Source organism: Antechinus flavipes, chromosome 2 (assembly GCF_016432865.1).
Source record: "Antechinus flavipes isolate AdamAnt ecotype Samford, QLD, Australia chromosome 2, AdamAnt_v2, whole genome shotgun sequence".
Lineage (NCBI taxonomy): Eukaryota > Metazoa > Chordata > Mammalia > Dasyuromorphia > Dasyuridae > Antechinus > Antechinus flavipes.
Genome location: NC_067399.1, coordinates 82,729,303 through 82,751,419, shown reverse-complemented (window position 1 = coordinate 82,751,419; position 22,117 = coordinate 82,729,303). Strand labels below are relative to the sequence as shown.

General features: G+C 34.0%; 1 protein-coding gene across 2 annotated transcripts in view; it reads left to right on the top strand.

The window, feature by feature from the left end:
- The window catches only part of SOS1 (SOS Ras/Rac guanine nucleotide exchange factor 1), a 172,527-nt gene that overhangs the window by 81,124 nt on the left and 69,286 nt on the right, over nt 1-22,117 (top strand). For both annotated transcript variants that reach the window (XM_051975136.1, XM_051975137.1), the window contains exons 5-8: nt 339-548; nt 9,495-9,638; nt 12,513-12,623; nt 12,710-12,808. In XM_051975136.1, the coding sequence (XP_051831096.1) occupies nt 339-548; nt 9,495-9,638; nt 12,513-12,623; nt 12,710-12,808 (564 nt within the window). The remainder of the gene's footprint in view (nt 1-338; nt 549-9,494; nt 9,639-12,512; nt 12,624-12,709; nt 12,809-22,117) is intronic.

Genomic DNA, 22,117 nt, shown 5'->3' with positions numbered 1-22,117 from the left:
AAAGAAATGGAAAATCACTCCAATATCTCTCCCAAGAATAACCCAAATGGGGTCACAAAGAATCAAGATGTGATTGAAAATAACTGAACTGCAATATTATTATGCATTTCATCAGTAGGGAAACTAAGGGTCATAGAGATTAAACAGTCACATAACTAATAAAGTGAAAGAAAGGATCTGGACTCAACTTTCCTGATTCCAGTTGCATCTTTCCACTTTAATGGTAATACCTTTTTATCTTTTAAAATCTGTTCAGGTAGATGTGTTATTAACTTTAATTTCAAACTTGATTGTGATCTCTAAATTCATGTGCTTTTCTATATTTTTGTTTCTTATAGGTATTGATGGATATGTTTCATCAAGATGTAGAAGATATAAATATATTATCTTTAACTGATGAAGAACCTTCCACTTCAGGGGAACAAACATACTATGACCTGGTAAAAGGATTCATGGCTGAAGTTCGACAATATATAAGAGAACTTAATCTCATTATTAAAGTTTTTAGAGAACCATTTGTCTCCAATTCAAAATTATTTTCTTCTCACGTAAGTATTATTACAAATATAGCATAATATAAGCAACATAATTTAGGCTTTATATTTATATAAGCCATTTCAATTTAGAATATTAAGAAATAATTATTTTATTTTTATTTTCTTGGATATGAGACTGACTTTTAACAAATCCTAATTCCTGTTTTCTTGGAGGTTTTGAGGCTGTGGACTTTTATATCCTCTTCTACTTTGGTTTTTATGTTATGATTCTATCTCACTTCCTCTTTTAGCTTAATTGGCTTTTCTTCTTTCTACTTCGTAAGCAGGTGTAGTCCCTAAGGTTCTGCCTTTGGCCCTTTGTTCTCTATTGTCTCTGTGTTGGTGACTTCATCTCTTTCCATGACTTCTACTATCAACTTTGTACAGATGATTCTAAAATCTGACTCCATTTCTTTTCTCTGCACTTCCAGGTCCTCTCTCCTGAAGATTTAATACTGAAATTCCAGTTGCTTCCTACATTTCTTCATTTGAGTGGCTTACTACAACCTTAAAACCAATATTTCTGAAAACGAACCTGTCTTCCAATGAAAATCCACCCTTTCTGAACTTCTCTTTACTTTGATAGTTTCACTATCATCTTCTTCATCCATGCTCATATTATCAGTTATATTTGACTTCTTTTCTATACCTTTTCCTCCTGTCGAGGTTTCAAGGTTTGTTGATGAAAAGACAGCTTTCAAGTCAAGAAGACCTGACTAGAGGTCTGACTCTGAAGTATACTGGCTTTTTGACCTTAGGCAGGTCATTTAACATCTCAGGGGTGTCCATCAATATTGGGAGAGAGGGTTTCTTCTCTAGAAATTCCTTATCATATGACCACCTAAAAATCAAACCACCAAAACCCACTTCACCTCAAATCATTTGTCAAGTCCTATTGGTTATTCCTGTGTTTTCCTCTCAGTTCTGACCCCTTCTTTGTAATGAGACTAATAATTGAGTTTATCCTTATCATCACCTCCCTCCCTCTCTCTCTCTCCTCTCTTCTCTCTCTCTCTCTCTCTCTCTCTTTCTGTCTCTCTGTCTCTGTCTCTCACAACTCTTTCACTTCACACATATCTAATCAGGTTACTTCCCTACACAGTGAACTCAGGAGCTATTTTTGCTTCTGGGATAGAATCTAAACTCCCCCCCCCCCCCATTTCTCTTTTAAAGTTCTTCATCACCAAAAGCTAACATTTCTTTCCAGCCTCCATTATCCATCAATCTCCCTCTCTACCTTGACCATTTCCTTGTGTCTCACACTCTTGATCTCTCTCTATGCCTTTGCATGAACATCTCATCTCAATTGCCTTGTGGAATCTTTCTCTCCCTTTACAATATAACTCAAGTACCATGTTCTCATGATGTTTTATAAAATATTCTGCCACTACTAATAATGGGAGCATTAACAATAATGATAATAATAATAATAGCCAACATTCACATAGCATTATAAAATATGCAAAGCAATTAGCATATGTGGACTCATTTGATCCTCTCAACAAATTTATGAGATAGGTACTGTTATTCGCAGATAAGAAAACTGAAGCAGATTGAGACTTAAGTGACTAGCTCAGTGTTACACAATAAATATCTGAGGGAGAATTTGAAGTCAAGTCTTCTAGCCTCCAAGTTCCATGCTCTCTCCCCTCTGTCATCTAGCCCCTTTCCTCCTACTCTATTCTCTTTATGTATTGTATTGGGTGTTTCCTTCTTGTGCTGTAAGCTTTCTGAGACAGGGATTATTTTGTTCTTTATATTTGTGCCCTCAGAGTCCAGTACCTGCTACATTAGATACTTACTAAATGCTTGTTGATTATCATGATGACCATTTGACTGCCTTTCCTGCTGCCAGTAACACCCAAAGTGATCTTCCTAAGTCATCTCCCTGTTGCAACGTTTCTTTCACTAAAAAGTTTCATCTCCCTGTTGCCTATCAAATAAAATAGAAAACCTGAATGATCTTGACATTCACGGTCTTTTCTTCAATTTAATTCAGCTAACATTTATTGAGGGTCATTTGTACATAATACTCAGGATTAAACACTAGGAATATGGGGGGGAGAGGGGCGCATCATACCCCCTGCTATAAAGGAGCTCTAATTTTGTGCTCCAAATGATAAATGTGTATGGATCAACATAAAGAAAACTTTTGAAGGGAGAATGCCTTAATTTGGTGAGTAATGACCCTGGAGTCAGGATATTATTATAGTGGTCTGTATGAGAGATAAGAGCCTGAATTAGGCTCTTTGGGTAGAAGGAAGTGAATAGATTAGAGAAATATTATAAAATTGACAAGATTTGACAAATGACTGGACATAAGAAGTGAAGAAAATCAAAGCATCTGAAATACTCCCTTGGTTCAAATCAGAATGATTAAGAAAACTTGTAAAAGGTTAAGGTGTAGAGAGAAGGCAACATATTGTCTTCTGGACTGGAATGTTTAAGTGGAAATGCCTACACAGCATTGACAATTCGGGACTGGAGCTCGGGAGAATGTTTGAATATAGGTTTCATAGTCATTTGTATTGAAAGAATAATTGAAAACTGGAGAGCAAACGAGATTACCAAGAGAAGTTATCAGAGAAGACAGGACAGAGGGCATCTGGGGAGGGACACTGACAAGGAAGAGGGAAAAGTGAGAAGCCAACAAAAGAAAGACATCCAGGACAAGGATATGGGATCTCCAAACTTGAGAGAAAGTCAGCCTAGATTCTGCTAAAGGCCCTGAGGATAAAAAAGATGCAAATAACATCCTATCTAGTGCTTAGAAGCTTTCTTTCTACTTGGGGGACCAGAGAAGGAGATTATAAGGACTGAGAAAACCATGATAGATACTCATATTAAAAGATAATAATTTGTAGTAGACACCATTCAGAACCTTTATGCACCTTTTCAAAGCTAAAAATGATTTATTTCTTAGCCTGTTCTTTATTCTTACCACATTTTCCTTCATGTCTGATTATTTGTGTACATATGTTGTTACCCATTTAAATGTAAGCTCTTTGAGAACTAGGTCTGGGGAATAGCTATTGTTTTCTAGCTCTACTACCCATCACAGAACATTATACATTGTTGTAATAGCAGTTACAGTCACAGTCATAGGCATAGTGGTTGTGAACATTTATACACAGCTTCAAGCTTTGCCAGTATTGTTTCATTTTATTCTTTCACCAAATCTGGGTTATTATACTGATTAGGAAACTGAAATAGATGAAAATGACTTGCCCAGGGTCACCCAGATTAATAGGAAGCTTCTGAAGTCTTCTTACTCCCAGGCCTAACACACTATGCCCTGGGCTACCTGGCTGCCTCTCAGTACATGGGGAATTGAATTGCATGCAGACTCATTATATTTTGAACTGAATTGAATCAGATTCATTATAATCATATCAGTGATATCAGAATTGTAACAGATCCAGTTTGAAAGATTTATCAGCTACTCAAAGATAACTCATGATAACATTGTGTAATGTTTGATAGTTCTCCAGTAAGCAGAGTTTTATATTGAAATGGTGGAAGAAGGAACATTTACTACATCTACTTTCTCTTATTTGGACCAATGATCCGACTAAGCCTGTCAGGTGCTGGAAAATTAATGAGGCAATCAGTGGGGAACTTAAGTAACTGTCTTAAGGGGTTGGGAATAAACTGTTCTAGGAATTACAGTCACATAAGACAGGGAAGGAAGAGTATCATTGGAATAGGTAGATGGATATCTGGCTAAAACCCTACATATATACATACATTTAATAGAATTTAAAGATATAGCTGAGTAAAAAGAAGTTGATAAAACTCTTCAACATGGAGTATGCAATTATAGTTAAGTTAGTTAAGTTTAAAACAGAAGCAAAGGAGTCAAATAAGAAATTAGGATGAGTAGATAAATAGCCAGAGATGAATAATTAACTGAAGTAGAGTTGTTTCAATGAAAACGGTTCTGTCTTATGCATATAGTCATCAGCTTTTAAAAAAAATAGCCTTTTCTTTTTCAAAATACATGCAAAGATAATTTTTTTAATTTAATAATAACTTTATATTGACAGAATCCATGCCAGGGTAATTTTTTACAACATTATCCCTTGCACTTGCTTATGTTTCGATTTTTCCCCTCCCTCCCTCCACCCCCTTCCCAAGATGGCAAGCAGTCCTATATATGTTAGATATATCGCAGTATATCCTAGATACAATATATGTTTGCAGAACCGAACATTTCTCTTGTTGCACAGGGAGAATTGGATTCAGAAGGTAAAAATAACTCGGGAAGAAAATCAAAAATGCAAATAGTTCATATTCGTTTCCCAGTGTTCTTTCTTTGGGTGTAGCTCTTTCTGTCCATCATTTATCCATTGAAACTCAGGTCTCTTTGTCAAAGAAATCCACTTCCATCAGAATACATCCTCATGCAATATCGTTGTCGAAGTGTATAATGATCTCCTGGTTCTGCTCATTTCACGTAGCATCAGTTCATGTAGGTCTCTCCAAGCCTCTCTGTATTCATCCTGCTGGTCATTCCTTACAAAGCAATAATATTCCATAACATTCATATACCACAATTTACCCAGCTATTCTCCAATTGATTGGCATCCATTCATTTTCCAGTTTCTAGCCACTACAAACAGGGCTGCTACAAACATTTTGGCACATACAGGTCCCTTTCCCTTTTTTAGTATCTCTTTGGGGTATAAGCCCAATAGAAACACTGCTGGATCAAAGGGTATGCACATTTTGATAACTTTTTGGGCATAATTCCAGATTGCTCTCCAGAATAGTTGGGTTCGTTCACAACTCCACCAACAATGCATCAGTATCCCAGTTTTCCCACATCCCCTCCAACATTCATCATTATTTTTTCCTTTCATCTTAGCCAATCTGACAGGTGTGTAGTGGTATCTCAGAGTTGTCTTAATTTGCATTTCTCTGATCAATAGTGATTTGGAACACTTTCATATGAGTGGTAATAGTTTCAATTTCATCATCTGAAAATTGTCTGTTCATATCCTTTGACCATTTATCAATTGGAGAATGGCTTGGTTTCTTATAAATTAGGGTCAGTTCTCTATATATTTTGGAAATGAGGCCTTTATCAGAATCTTTAACTGTAAAGATGTTTTCCCAGTTTGTTGCTTCCCTTCTAATCTTGTTTGCATTAGTTTTGTTTGTACAAAGGCTTTTTAATTTGATATAATCAAAATTTTTCCAGTTTCTAGCCACTACAAATAGGGCTGCTACAAACATTTTGGCACATACAGGTCCCTTTCCCTTCTTTAGTATTTCTTTGGGATATAAGCCCAATAGAAACACTGCTGGATCAAAGGGTATGCACAATTTGATAATTTTTTGGGCATAATTCCAGATTGCTCTCCAGAATGGTTGGATTCGTTCACAACTCCACCAACAATGCATTAGTGTCCCAGTTTTCCCGCATCCCCTCCAACATTCATCATTATTTTTTCCTGTCATCTTAGCCAATCTGACAGGTGTGTAGTGGTATCTCAGAGTTGTCTTAATTTGCATTTCTCTGATCAATAGTGATTTGGAACACTTTCATATGAGTAGTAATAGTTTTAATTTCATCCTCTGAAAATTGTCTGTTCATATCCTTTGACCATTTATCAATTGGAGAATGGCTTGATTTCTTATAAATTTGAGTCAGTTCTCTATATATTTTAGAAATGAGGCCTTTATCAGAACCTTTAACTGTGAAAATGTTTTCCCAGTTTGTTGCTTCCCTTCTAATCTTGTTTGCATTAGTTTTGTTTGTACAAAGGCTTTTTAATTTGATGTAATCAAAATTTTCTATTTTGTGATCAGTAATGGTCTCTAGTTCATCTTTGGTCACAAATTTCTTTCTCCTCCACAAGTCTGAGAGATAAACTAGCCTATGTTCCTCTAATTTATTTATAATCTCATTCCTTATGCCTAGGTCATGGACCCATTTTGATCTTATCTTGGTATATGGTGTTAAGTGTGGGTCCTTGCCTAATTTCTGCCATACTAATTTCCAGTTATCCCAGCAGTTTTTATCAAATAATGAATTCTTATCCCAAAAGTTAGAACAAAGATAATTTTCAATATTCACCCTTGCAAAACCTTGTGTTCCAATTTTTCTCCCTCTCTCCCCAATTCCTCCCTCCCCTAGAGATCAAGTAATACAATGTAGGTTAAACATGTGCAATTCTTCCAAACATATTTCCACATTTATCATGCTGCACACACACAAAAAAACTGATCAAAAGAGGAAAAAAATGAGAAAAGAAAACAAACAAGCAAACAACAACAAAGATGAAAATACTATTGTGATCCACGTTCATTTCCCATAGTCCTCTCTCTGGATGCAGATGGCCCTCTCCATTACAAGACTATTGGAACTGGTCTGAAACAGTTCTTTGTTGAAAAGAGCCACATCTATCACAGTTGATCCTCACATAATCTTGTAGTTGCCATGTACAATGTTCTCTTGGTTTTGGTCACTTCACATAGCATCAGTTTGTGTAAGTCTCTCCAGGCCTCTTTGTAATCATTCTGCTGATCTTTTCTTAGAGAGCAATAATATTCAGTTATGTTCATATACCATAACTTATTCAGCCAATCTCCAACTGAGGGAAACTGAAGCGTCCACTCAGTTTCCAATTCCTTGCTGCTACAAAAAGAGCTACTACAAATATTTTTACACATATGGGTCTTTTTTCCCTTTTTTATGATCTCTTTGGTACACAGGCCCAGTAAAAACACTGCTTAATCAAAGAGTATACACAGCCTGATAGCTCTTTGAGCATAGCCAGATTGATCTACAGAATGATGGATCAGTTCACAACTGCACCAAACAATATAATTAGTGTCTCAGTTTTCCCACATCCTCTCCAACATTTATCATTATTTTTTTTTTGTCATCTTAACCAATCTGAGAGTGTGAAGTGGTACTTCAGACGTCTTAATTTGCATTCCATATAATCAGTAGTGGTTTAGAGCATTTTTTCAGAAATCATCAGCTTTTGAATGAAATCTAAGGTATCTTATATACTGATAGAAAATAGCTATTATACATGATGTCTCTAATCCTACCCCAAGACTATTTGCATATAAAATATATAAAGAGTTGACAGTGAAGCCATTAGCTGGCAGATGAGGAACAGCTGAAGGTGAGATTTGCACTAAATCTTGAAGGAAGCTAGTGAAGCTAAGAGACAGATACAAGAAAGGAGAACATTTTGGGCATGAAAATAACCAGTAAAAAGTCACAGAGTCGGTCTATGTGAAGAACACACAGTGTGGCTGAATAGATATAGAGTGAAAGACTGACAGGGAAGGTAGGCAGCAAGAGCTGGTGATCCAAGTCATTAGGATTTTTAAATGCCAGGCAGAGAAATTCATGTTTGGTCCACTTGGAAGTGATAAGGAGCCACTGGAGTTTATTGAGTGACTATCCTTTAGGAAAATCATTTTGAAAGATAGACATTTATGATCCCCTTCTAGTATGATTAGGAATTTAGCACTGTCATCATTTAGAATTCAGATTTTACTCATTTAATAAGTTTTCATGGAGGATCTGTTCATAAGGTACTTGTCAAAGTACTAGGTACTTAAAAACCCTTGTACTAAGACAAGAATGTTTGAGAATGTTGCCTTTCTAGTCCCAGGAATCTCTAGCTTCTGAAATATGTTAACACAGAACAAATGAAATACTGCTTCCATGCTTACATGAATATCTGCTCTCATCAATGTGAGTATTCCTTTCACAGTTGGAAGTTGTAATGTTCTGGTTTAGTTTTCTGAAGGTCTTGGGATCAGCCTTCCTTTCAGCAGAGTAATTACCACCATAATAGCCAGGTGTTAAAGTCCAAAAGTCTTTATTGTTTCCTTCACTGTCTATCTCCTTGCCTGGGGCTCAGCTAGCTTTCTGGAGCCCCTTCATTAGGGGCCTTGGTTTCAGTTGGGGAAATAGGAGGACAGGCCAGACAGCTCCAGCCTCCAATCCTCTGACTTCTCTGAGTCTGTCCGATCCCTCTCTGAGTCTGACTCTGACCTCTTAAATACTCTATTACAATTAAATCCATTCATCATACTGAGTATAAGCCAATCATTATATCACTAGGGGAACCATTATTTGTTATAAGATTAATTCAATCATACTGAACTAGAGAACTATTAATCACCATACTAAACTAGATAGCCATTGTCTTATCAAGTCCACTGAGTTAACACCTTGTAAGAAGTACAGAGTACTGGCCCATTATAGGAAGTACCAAGCCATGCATTTTTTTTTATCTTTTATGGTTCTTTTCTGTACCTTTTTATAATGCTTCCTCAAATAAATAGTACCTTCCTAAAGTAGGAGAGCATAGTGGTTACAATGTAGACTTGGAATCAGGAAGTTTTAAAATTGAATCTTGCCTTATTACATAGTTACTACATAGTATATAAATTGAACATGATACTTGACTTCTTTTCCTCAGTTTGCTCATCTGTAAAAGAGAAAATAATACTACTTAGTTCTGTTGTAAGGACCAGATGAGTTAACATATACAGTTTTTTGCAAACCATAAAGCCCTATGTGAATTCTAGATATTAGTAATAGTAGAATACTATAACTACTGAACAATTACTATAGTAATTACTTAATTTTTTAAACTGAATCATAAAGTCTGCTGTGATTTCAAAGCTTTATGTTAGCATATTTGTGATTTTAAGGTTTCTATTATTACATAATACTAGTCATTTCTTAGGGAGGGAAATATGTCTCACAATATAAAGCAAATTTGTGTATGTATGCATCTATTTTCTTTTCATTATTTTTCATCTGTAAATTCCAAACTGCCAATTTTTATATCTTGCCTAATTTTGCAATTATTGAAGAACCTGTTAGCTCACTGTTTATAGTAACTTAATATACTCATGTATTTAATATCCCAAGGTGTTTTTTTTTTTAACTTTTAATGGGTTTTTTTCTCTTTACAGGATGTAGAAAATATATTTAGTCGTATTGCAGATGTTCATGAACTCAGTGTAAAATTATTGGGCCATATAGAAGACACTGTGGAAATGACAGATGAAGGCAGTCCCCATCCATTAGTTGGTAGCTGCTTTGAAGACTTAGCAGAGGTAAGTGCCATGCTTATACCAAGAATTTGTTTTTGCATAAAATCGTGTGTGTGTGTGTGTGTGTGTGTGTGTGTGTGTGTGTACGTACACATATACACATACATATATACACAAGTAGAATCCAACTTTGGTTTATTATTCATATACTCCCATAGCTATTAATTAGCCAGCTAACTTGCCCTGAAATACATCTCCTGCACACATACAAACACATACCAGCTATTCTCTCAACCTCACTTTCCTATCTCATATATAATATATGTGATCTATATTTTAAAGTTTGAGAAATTTTGTTTGTACATCACCTTGATTTCCCATTATACTTCATTTCCCTCCCTTTCCCACAAAGTTACCTATTTCTTAGAACAAGAAAGAAAAAGAGAAAACAAAGTCAAATCTGACGGTGTATGCAGTGCTTCATATCCAGAGTCCCCAACATTTGTAGAAAGAGGAAGGTGCATTCTTATATCTCTCCTTAAAAGCCAAGTTTGATCATAATAAGTGCATAGCATTCAGTTTCAATATTGTGGTTTATTGTCCTCTTCATTTCACACTGTTGTAATTACTGTTAATTTTGTTTTCTGCTTTCTCCTCTCTGCATTAGTTCATGCCAAGTTTTCCCAATGCCTCCCTGTAGCCTTTGTATTCACTGTTTGTTAATATGTCATTGCATAACAATATTCCATTATATTTACATACCATAAGTTATTTAACTATTCTCTGCTCAAAGAACATCTACTTGGTTTCATATTCTTTACCACTAAAAATCCTGTTATACTTCTAAGCCTTAGAAAATCTATTTCTCTTCAAACATAAAAGTAGTAGGAGAAAGCTTGCTCCTGTTAGAGATATTGGCAAGCTGATCTTTTCTATAACGTTTCCCATACAACAAGGTCAAAGTCAGGCTAAAGTACCTAGACTTCATCTTTCAGTGAATCCATCAGCAGATATTTATAAAGTATCTATTCTGTGTTAGTCAATGTGAGAGACCAATGGAATAAGATAGCTCTTTAGCAGATTGAGGGTAACAAATTTAAAAATTGAATAACAGGTTCTGAGGTACTCCGACCCACCAGAGAAAGGCTGGTGGCTCTGTCTTCTTTGAAATATTTAAGAAAAGTATGAGGTGCTAAGAAATAATGGACTAGTTCTTTATTTGCCTATTCATTCTTCTTCTCTGTATTCTAAGACTTTGCTTTCTTTATAGCTCACATTCCCAAACTAAAAGTCTGGATTTAGGGGAAATTTAGATCTTTTTAAAAAAATTCTCTGATTAATAGCCAGTTTTATAGTTGGATATGCAAAAGATCCAGCTCATTCTTTTGAATAATATTTTATACCATTACTTAACATTAAAAGTTCTTTCCACTAAGCCATGTTGCCTCATCTGGCCATTCACTTTAGCCCTATTCTGTGTTATAAGAGAAAACAGGGAGATTACAAAGAAAATTAAATTAAAGTTGCCTGTATTAAAACTTCTTCAAGACTGAATTTTAAATATGTAATCAATAATATATTCATCACATTGTTTAAGCTATTGCCTACTACTCAGCTGTGTTGGTGTATGTTGGATTTGGGACATTTTATGGTTATTATTTTTTAAAGCCCTTGTCTTTATAAGAAAGTTTTTGAGTATGTTATTCAGAGTAACACTGTAAGATCTCAAATGTAGAACTGGAAGGGAACCTTGAGACCATCTGCTCCATCCCTTTCTTTTACTTACTAGAAAGCAGAGGCCCAGAACAGACAGTTCAGTGATTTGCCTAGGATCACACACAGAATTAAGTGTAAGGAAGGAGTAAGGAGCCATTGCTTTTGCATTGTACTACATTGACCCCCAAAGGTATTTTGTGATCACCAGAGCTTTTATCTTCAGTGTTATAAATTTGTCTTCCATTTACAGGATAGAAAAGTTAATCTTGCTATCAGGGAATAGGCCTGAGAAAATATTTGTTTTATCACAATCTTATGCATATTAAAAAAAAAAAAAGAAACTCCTTTTCTGTTAAGATGAATAGTGAGTGGTGCAGCTAAGTGGTACAGTGAATAGAGTACCAGTCCTGAAGTCAGGAGGACCTAAGTTCAAATCTGGGCTCAAGACACTAAACACTTCCTAGCTGTGTGACCCTGGGCAAGTCACTTAATCCCAATTGCCTCAACAACATATATATACAGAGAGAGAGAGAGTGAGTGTGTGTGTGTTTTATAAGATGTGGTCCCTTTAAAGTTAAATCAAGAAATATTTTAATCTATAACTTTTATCAATTTAGTTGCTATGTTACATAGCAAGAAAGGTGTTTTCTTATACAATGATAATTTTCAAAAAGCTTATTGTTAGCTCAGCTGTTTACCTGTAGTTATAGATAGATCCTGTGGAAGCAGGTATTATCAGATACATAAGTTAAATATCATATTTGCAAAAAATGACATATTCTTTCTTTATGTGAAAATACAAGGCTCAAGCTGTAACAGTTTATTAAAATTTATGCAATAATTTTGTTTACAAAAATAGCACAAAATAATAGCACCAAGATATGACTTGATTTTCAAAGAGAATATGAAATCTTGGCCTATTGATATACTGCAACATATTTAATATACATAGAACTGCTTGCCATCTAGGGGAGGGGGTGGAGGGAGGGAGGGGAAAAATTGGAACAGAAGGTAGTGCAAGGGATAATGTTGTTAAAAAAAATTACCCTTGCATGGATTCTGTCAATAAAAAGTTATTATTAAAAAAAAAAAATAAAATAAAATTTGGGAGATGAGACGATTAAAAAAAAGAAATCTTGGCCTATTTATTTCCAACAAGATATTTCAGTTGTATTTTTTTTATTATAATGTATTTATTCTGTATGCTTTTTGTTTTCAAAGGAATTGGCATTTGATCCATATGAATCATATGCTCAAGACATACTGCGACCTGGTTTTCATGATCACTTTCTTAGTCAGTTATCCAAGCCTGGGGCAGCCCTCTACTTACAGGTATTGTGATTTTTACATGAAATTGTCCATTGTAATATTAACAAACAAACAAGAACTATAACTGTATAAATTGCTTTCTTTTCTAGTCAATAGGTGAAGGTTTTAAAGAAGCTGTTCAGTATGTTTTACCCAGGCTACTTCTAGCCCCTGTGTACCACTGTCTACATTACTTTGAACTTTTAAAGGTAAGAAACCAGTACTGTTCAGTGACAAAATAATTCAGCTAATTTCTTTAATAATAATAATTTTCTTATTTAATGATGAATCATTTTAACAACTGTATATAATGTTCATATTCTCACAGTAACTATAAATTAAATGTAACTGAAGAGAGGGGAGTATTTTTCGTGCAGTTTGAAAAGTAGGTGACAAAGTGTTTCTTAAATCTTTTTATCTTTTAACTCCTTTTTGGGGATTTCATATATTTTGTGCTCTCTATTATATCTATTAAGTGAAAATAACCTTTTCATCAGTTTGGATTTTTATATCTCCATTTTCTCTTCTAGCATCACAACAGAAGGTTGGGAAGGAATAAGAATAAGGAACGGTCTCAGTTCATCTCATTTATAGAGGCCAATTTTGCTATTTCCTTACTCATTAAGTTAGCTGTTAGTGGTTTGAAACTCCTAATTTGTCATTCCTGTAAAATTCCTTCTTGTAGGCAAAGTATTCTAGACACTTAATTTAAAAATTAACTGAAGAGAAAATTTATTTTTCCAAGCATATGATATAATTCTGCATGGCATCTTAAAAACATCTTTTAAAAAAAAACAATGGTGAAGAATATACATACAACAAATGCATATTAAAAGTATTTACTATATTAAAAGCATTTTGCTAGCTAGTAGATATACAAACACAACAATAGTCTTACCCTCAAGAAGCAAGGAAAAGGAAAGCTGAGTTTTAATCCATATAAATTGAAGTACAACAATACAAGTAAAGGTGTTAATGCTTTTTAAAATGTAACATTCCTCATTTAGTGATACAGACTATTTTTATAGGTAAAAATAGCACAGGTAAATATCTTCACAATTTTTAAAGTTATAGCTGTTACTGAAGTGATTATTGAATTCTTTTCACATTTTTCTTAGTCTAAATATGTGAATTCACTAAAGTAAAGGTCTCTCTAGTGAAAACAACAACAAAACCCTCCTTCTAATGAAGATCAGCAGTTATCCTGACTTGTCAAAAGGCAAAACAACTTGAATGTGTCAGAAGCAAGATTGAACCTAGATTATTTTCTGTGAAGTAGAATTTCTACTCACTATGCTCTGGCTGCTACTCTTCTCAATTAACTCAAAACTAGCACATATGAAAACTAAATATAATAGGATCTTAATTGGATTTTCCATGTAAAAATTTCTCCAATGACCAAGTTGTCTTAAAAAAAAAACCCTACAGAAGATATGGCACTATTGTTTTAATTTTTTTTAAAAGCAAAACTTTTTAGTTGTTGATGTATGGTTTTCTTTATTATTAGTAATTACTTTCTCTGGTAGTAGTTGGTGAAATGATCTTTTTAGAGTAAATAAACAATGAAAATAAGTTTTTTGACCTCAGGAAGGGAAAAGTGACAAGTCACCCAACTTCAAGCCTCTCCCCTCCCCTCTCGTCTTCTTCTGTTCTTTGTGGATTTTATTTTATTGTGTTGGCTACTTGGTTGTTTAGAGTGGCTCTTTTAGTAAGCTGATGTTTAGGGTATTTGAGTTGGGAATCATATTAAGGAAGTTAAAAGACAATTAAGACAGTAGATGATTTATGAGCTCTTCTTTTTGCTTTCATATTATATTCATTGCCAAATATTCCATTCTTCTCCCTATCTAGATATCCTTTCCTTGGCAAGATTCTTTTAAAAATAATTCTCAACAAAACCAACCAAAGCAACAAACTGAATCTGATAAAATACACAGCATTTCTTGCCCTTCCATATTCATTCTTTTCCAGGGCTGGCACTAATCATTATTATCGTATTGTCTTCAATTTTATTTTTCCTGAGTTTTCTTTTTCATTATATTATTGTAATTTTTTGGTATATCATCTCATCTTAGTTTTACCAACAGAGATATTTTATTTATATTTTATTTATTCCTGTCTTGCCACTCCCTTTACTAGCAGCCTAGGTCACCCTCTATTAACCTCTCACTTGGACTTCAACAGTGGTACAGACCTCCCAAATGTACAATTTTTCCCTCTTCTAGTCTATCCAACATTTTGTTTCTAGATTAATCTTCCTCGTGAATACCTTTGACCACATCATTCCACTGTTCAGAAATTTTTTTCCCCTCTATAATATTTTGTTTACCTCAAATACATATTAAAGATGCTTTTCAATATTCATTTATGTAAGATTTTATGATCCAAATTTCTTCTCCCTACTCCCTTCTTGCAGTGATCTTTTTCTTCTTTAAAATATATAGAATGAAGGTTCTCTCTGGGTGGGAAGGTTTTTCTTGGAGACAGTCTTAGTTGCAGCTGAAAGTAATAATCACCCAAATGCAGCCAGCTGGTAAAAATACAAACGTTTATTTTCTCCTTTCAAAATAGCCCGGTTAGTTGAGGTCTATCTCTCTGCTTGGTTCCAAGAGCTCTTGCAGATTGTCCTTTGCTTTCTTCAGCCTCCAGCCAGCACAAAGATGGAATGAATCTCTTGTCTCCTTCACTTGGGGCTCGGCTAGCTTTCTGGTGAGTCTTTCAGACCAGCTTGGTCTCAGTGGGGGAAGTGCAGGAGCCCTGAAACCACAGTGGTGTGAGATGAAGATGAATCTGGTTGTGCCTCTGAGAGAGCCTTCTCAGTTTTCCTCTGAACTCTCGACTCGTAGCTTCTTCCTCTGAAAATTTTCCTTCTACCACTAGCCAGCCAAGTGGAAAATGTTCCAATGAATCTCTCTTGCCTCAGAGAGAGGGCTTCTGGCGTAATTCAGCTGAGATCTGACCGAAAGCCTCTGTCTGTCTCTTTTATACAAGAGAGAGGAATTGTGGGTTTCTTCCCAGAGTGCTCTCTGGACCTAAGAGCTTCAAGGGATGTGTGAATTCACAAAGTTACAAAGTTTACTTTGTGAAACTCCCATACTTGTGAACTCCAATGAGTATAGGTGTGAACACAAGCCTTGTGTTAATTAGTTCTACTTAGTACCTTGTTTCAGGTTCTGGCCCAAAACGTCTTCTTGTAAGATCAGATCAATAATCTATCAACTCTAATGAGTTAGCAGTTTGTAAGGATTCCAACACCTCCTCACCAATTCAGCAAGCAATACAATACAGGTTGTACATGTACAATCCTTTTAAACATTTCATATTTGTTATGTTATGCAAGAAAAATCAGACCAAAAGGGAAAAAAAACAACATTAAAAAAAGGTGAAAATATTGTGTTCCGATCCACATTCAGGCTCCATAATTCTCTCTTCGGTTGTGAATGGCATTTTCCATCCCAAGTCTCTTGTAATTGTCCTGGATCACTACATTGCTGAGACGGAGCTAAGTCTGTAATAGTTGATTATCACATAATCTTGCTGTTACTTTGTACTTTGTTATCCTGGTTCTGCTTATTTCACTCAACATCAGTTTATGTCTTTCCAACTTTTTTGCTCAAAAATTTTTAATGATTTTTTTTCTGACTATTGATTAACTTTCAGATTCTTTAATGTCATATTTAAGAGCTTGCATGATTTATTTGCCTTTAACCTACTTCACATGTCTCATCCTGTGCTATACATATTACATTTCATGTACTTTGGCCAGTTAAACCATTTGCCACCTCTTCTGAAATATCAGACATTTTCCTGTCTCTTTTGCTCATGTTTTGTACATTTGAATAGTATACCCCTATCTCTTCAAATTGATATTCCACCTTACGTATCTAGTTCAAATGCTTTCACTTCAAGGAAATCTTTGAAATCAATACCTGGAAGTTTTCTCTTTTATCTGATTGCCTCCATGTTAAATTTCTCTCTATACACAACAATAGTAGCTGTTTTATCATATTAAAGCTATAAAGTGCTGACATGTTACCTCCTCAATTAACTATTGTCATCTTCCTAAGGGGCTAAGATCATGACTCCAATTCCTCGAATATTTAATAATCACTTAGTCTGTGTGAGAGATCCAATACTAGGTATAGAGACAGAAAAATAAAAATAAAAAACAGGATCTTTCCTTACTTTCTATGAGGCAATGTAATAAGTAAATTGATAAGTTAAATACAAAATAATGGAAAAGGTAGGGAATAGTAACAACTATTTCTATTAATGTGAGTAATGAATATAATGAATATTACGTTTGTCTTTATTTCTCCCCTAACTTCAATACTGAGGGAAGGAGATTGGGAGAGAAGGAGGAAAGAAGAAGGGAGGTAAGGAGAAAGAAGAGAAGAGAGGAATTAACTTACTGAGTTTGAGTGAATTTTGTTCAGTGGAAAAAATGCTAAATTTGGAACTAGTGAGCTCGAGTTCCAATCCCACTTAACAATTTACTATGGTGGTGACCTTTGTTATATCCTTTAACTTCTAGACATGTTTCTTTATGTGTGCAACAAAGTGCTTTAGCTAGGTGACCTCTGTAATTGCTTCTAAGAGTATATGTGATCCAGTAACCTCAGGGTTTTGTCCCTCTTTTTTTTTCATTTTCACTCTAATTCCAGTACCCATTTCATCTAGTTTTTTGTTATATCTTAATCACAAACTGTTTCATTCATTACAAAACAAAATGAAACAAGTTTTACATACAAATTATTATTCTAGCTTTGAGTTCTCACCCTACTCCTAAATTTATAAATCAGACTACATTATTCTACAAAATTTTTTCATTCCACAGACATCACCAAAAATTTGGCATATATAGCATATAAAACCATGGGTTGCAATGAAGAATCAAGACTGCTTATACAGCTGACGTTGCTGTTAGGTGCACAATTACTTACAGACTAAAAACAAACTTTTTTAGCCCCATTTTAACCTTTGGCTCATTGGTATTAACTGAAAAACACAAAGTGCCCTTAACAAAAGAACAATGACTTTGGAACAGAGGCTTTGGTTCAAATCTGAAGCTGATGCCTGCTCACTGTACCTTTGTGGACAAGCCCGTTCATCTCCTAGTGTCTGTATCCACCAAGTGAAAGTGCTGGACTCTGAATTCTCTTCTAGCACTTGATCTGAGAACCTTTGATGTCTTGTTGTCTGTACATTATTGTTAACTTTTATCTGCCTTGCTTGGTTAGGTGTATTTCATAGGCAGTAACTTAAAATTATGCCTCTTGAGCATTCTGATATTTTTCAGATTTGGAAAAGTGCCTTCTAATAGAGCCCATTACTGGCATCCCCAATTCCTTGATCATGAAATCAGAGCTAGCTGTGTCTGGAAGACATCTTTACAATTCCTTTTCTTCTCAGAATATTAAGGAGCTAAAGAAAGAGAGAGAGCTCATATTTGGCAGCTTTCAGCAATAACCAAAAATCATAACTTAACCATTGTTCTCAAGAAAAACTTAGTCCAAATAGAAAGTAGTCACTTCCTATAAAAAAAAAAGTTTGGATTCATAGCTCAGATTTTAAAGTAGTTTCCTTTCTGTACTATATGTATAAATATTCAGATGTATGGTAATTCTCAAATTTTGCTTTCTTAACTCCACTTTTCCTCTTGTCTGTCATTCTGAGTGTTGAAGAATTATTTGAGTTAGCGTCTAATTCCATGAAGAGATGGAGAGATACAAGGATTTAAAATTACTATAAATTGCTGCCACTTGTGCTGATAGGCAGGAGGTTTAGAGAATAATCATACCCCTTTTCATCAAGTGGTGTCTGGAAACCAATTGCTTAGTAAATTCACATTTAATCAGTCAATTTTCTTTGACTAGAACAGAGGTTTTATTTTAAACAACATTTCTATTAAGCATTGGGGTTTTTTCTTCAAATAAAGGTATTTTTAATAAATATTTTCCTAGTAAAATATTTGATTACAGTTTGTGTTTTATAATCATATTTATATATGTAAAATTTCTATGACTTTAAAGTTTATCATGTTGACATGAAAACTTATGTGTCAAGTTTACAATCACTTTATTTTAAAATACTTTTTCATGTGAAGTTTGATTTATTTTATTTTATAAGTTTGGAGTTCTTCCTTAAGAAAGTATGTCTATGGGGCAGCTAGTTGGTATAGTGGATAGAGCACCAGTCTTGAAGTCAGGAGGACCTGAGTTCAAATGTGACTTCAGACACATAATACCTCCTGGCAGTGTGACCCTGGGCAAGATTGCCTCAGCAAAAAAAAAAAAAGAAAGAAAGAAAGATGACTATTGTAGTTAGTATTTTAAAAAATTTATATATATATAATCGAATAGAAATATATTTATATATTTAATCAGCATTATTTTCTGTTCTGTAGTTATTTTATTTTGAGTCTCCAGTATGTACTCAAACACATGAGAAAGTCGTTCAGGACTATATGTATTACACATTTTATTTGCAGTAGACACTATTGCATAAGTCCTGGGAAAAGTGATTCTTGCTCCTTTACAAAAAGCATTTGGAAGGCATCTATTTATTCATACACACAAATGTTTTCTTGTTAGTTTGGTAGTAGTACTTGAAAATAATACATTTTAGTCTTGATATGTGATGCTTCCTTATTCAGAGTTGTTGAATTTTTAAATATATGTTCTGTTTTCATTATACTGGTTTAAGTTTATGCATGTGATCAAGATCTCAGCTTTAAAATTTCAGAATAACTTTGATCAACCTTGGACAAGTCATTTGACTTCTTAGCCTCAGTTTCCTTATCTGTAAAATGAGGGGTTTGGATTAGATAACCATAAGGGGCCCTCTCAATCTATCACCTAGAAACATGATTCTAGTCTAGAAATTCCGAATTTTTTTAAAAAACCATTTAAAAATGGCAAACAAAAATCTAACTGTAATATAAACATTCTTAGATTAAGTACTCAAAATAACAATGAAGAAAATAAGAGAAATGGAAGGAATGTTGCTCAGGAACACTGCTTCAGTATTCTCTTTAGCATTTTTAAAAAGGTACTTTTATGTAGAATAATTTTTAGGTGGAAAAGAAAAAAAATGTTTAGATATAATTACAGTGGCAATACAACTAAAATGTAATTTGACATGAAATTAAATTAAGAACCAACATAATTAGAAGCATTATAGTTGTCAAAATGGTGTTTTAATATTTCACTATTTAAGCAATGATATCAATTTTGAGAAAATAAAGGTTCTTGTTGAAGACTCTTCAGAATGCCTTATATTCTTAGACTATTGATTTGTTCTAAGTTAAAAAATATTGCCTGGTATTTTAATGACTTGACTTACTTGGAATATAGACCTAATTTTCTACCTATTTTTTTGTTTGTTTGTTGTTTTTGCTAACATCACAGCTACTACAAAAATTTCAGGCCAGAATATTAAGCATGGGAATTTTAATGGAAAAGGTTTAAGACAGAGAAGTTCAAAACTGTAGTAGACCTCAAAATGTGTTAAAAACAAATCTGTTTTCCCTCAAAGTAGATTTTGTTTGAGAGTTTTTTCCTCTAAAACCGTAACTGATTTTATTGGTCTGAAAAAGTCTTGGGGAGGATCTTCTTTACCAATACAGTTCAGCCCTTGTTTTCCAACTTAAAATCTTAGAAAGTTGACTCAGGACCAAAAACTCATCCCTCTTCATTCTACCTGTAAAGGTGCAGCTAGATTTTTTTCTACTTTAAAGGAAAAGAAATAAATGTACCTGTTATACGTGTGTGTGTGTGTGTGTGTGTGTGTGTGTGTGTGTGTGTTTATAATTATATATTTTTTTTACTGATGAAAGGCTTTTCTTCAATGTATGACAGTTGCTGCAGATGACCAGTTTTAAAAAACTTTGGTGTGCTGCTTTTGCTGTTTAGTAGGTAAAATGAATGAAACTCATTGCTTGTTATGAGCCAGAATTTGAAACAAGGTGTTAAGTCACTAGAATTGGTAGAAATACACCACAATTGCTGGTATTTGAAAGCAATTGAAAAAAAAAACTCACTGCTACATCTCTTTATAATTTTAAAGGTAGTGTGCATCAGTAGATTTTATACACAGCCTGAGAAGATTTGCAACAATTGATGTCATATTGTCAAAAGTTAAAGATAGAGAAATATATTATAAAATATGGCTTCTCTCTCTCAAGCATAGCAGAAGTTCTGATCATTCTGTTTTCTTTCCCCTGGCTTTTCAAGGGAAAAAATTGAAAGCCTTGAATGAAATGACCTCTGTTTAAACCCTGGCCATAGATGTAAATATCTAACTATAGTACAACATAATGCAAGGACTGTTGTAAAAAGATGAAATTCTTTCATTCCAGATTTTCCATTTATCATCCCAAGTCAACTAAACTGCAATGTCGAGCAGTTGAGGTTGATGGTTCTTCTTCTTCTTCTTCTTTTTCTTCTTCTTCTTTTTTTTTTGTATTTTCAATTTCCTTTTTCTCATAGCTTTTTTTCATTGGTGGGTTCCTGTTCAGATTACCAGGATCCTTTCCACCCTTCAGTTTTTTTAACTTGCTTTTCCATTATTCTTGCATTTTGTAGCTCTTCTTCAATGTTTGTTATGGCTGTGATGTCTACAACAGTAGGAGGGGAAACAGTGAAGGGCTGCAACTCAGACTCGTCAGGTAGGCGAGAGAGCTGCTAATATTCAGAAAATGTTTCAATAACTAAAAAGTTAGGAATAGTTGGATCCCCATGAGGAGTCCAAATTTGGAAAACTTGGGTTTGTTTTTGTGCTATTTTATTTTTGGAGTCTTTGCATTTTGTTTTTTAAAGTTGTTTTTTTTTTTTTTTAATTTGTAGATCTTTTATCTTTTGTCTGTTCTCAGCAATGCAACTGACTTTAAAATATTTCCAAACAAGAAAACAAAAAAAGCAACTCGTATTATTCTTTATTCAAAGAGGAGAGTCAAGTACTACTTATGCTTATTTACATTGTGGAAAAGCCAAAGGGTTAGAAACATAGTTTTTTTTTTCTTACTTACCTTTTTATGATCTTATTATTTCTTTAATCAAAGGTTTGTAAAAGAAAAAATAATGAAATCCACTTTGCTATTCTACGTATATAGCCAAAAATAGTACTAAGTTTTGATATTCAAGTCTAAATAATTATCTCAATGTGGAGAAGAAATGTTTGTTTATATATCTACAGACTTAATATTATTTCTTAGCATTTTGCTGGTGCTATATTTGGTAACTTTTTAAAATTCAGAGTCTCTAGTGACTTTGAAAAGGATTTAAGACTTTTAAATGTTTTATTTAATAATATTTCAAAAAAGGACTATATAAAATATAAAACACCAATTCTGCAAAATCCAGATTACCTCTTTCCTCTTATGGGTAAATTACATTACTTGAGAAGGTATCTGTTTTTAATAGGATTTTTAGCTTTCATAAATGTCCTGATAGTCAGACTTACTAAATAATCTTTAATGTAGGATTTTCTCCCTTTTAATAATTCATATGTATATAATG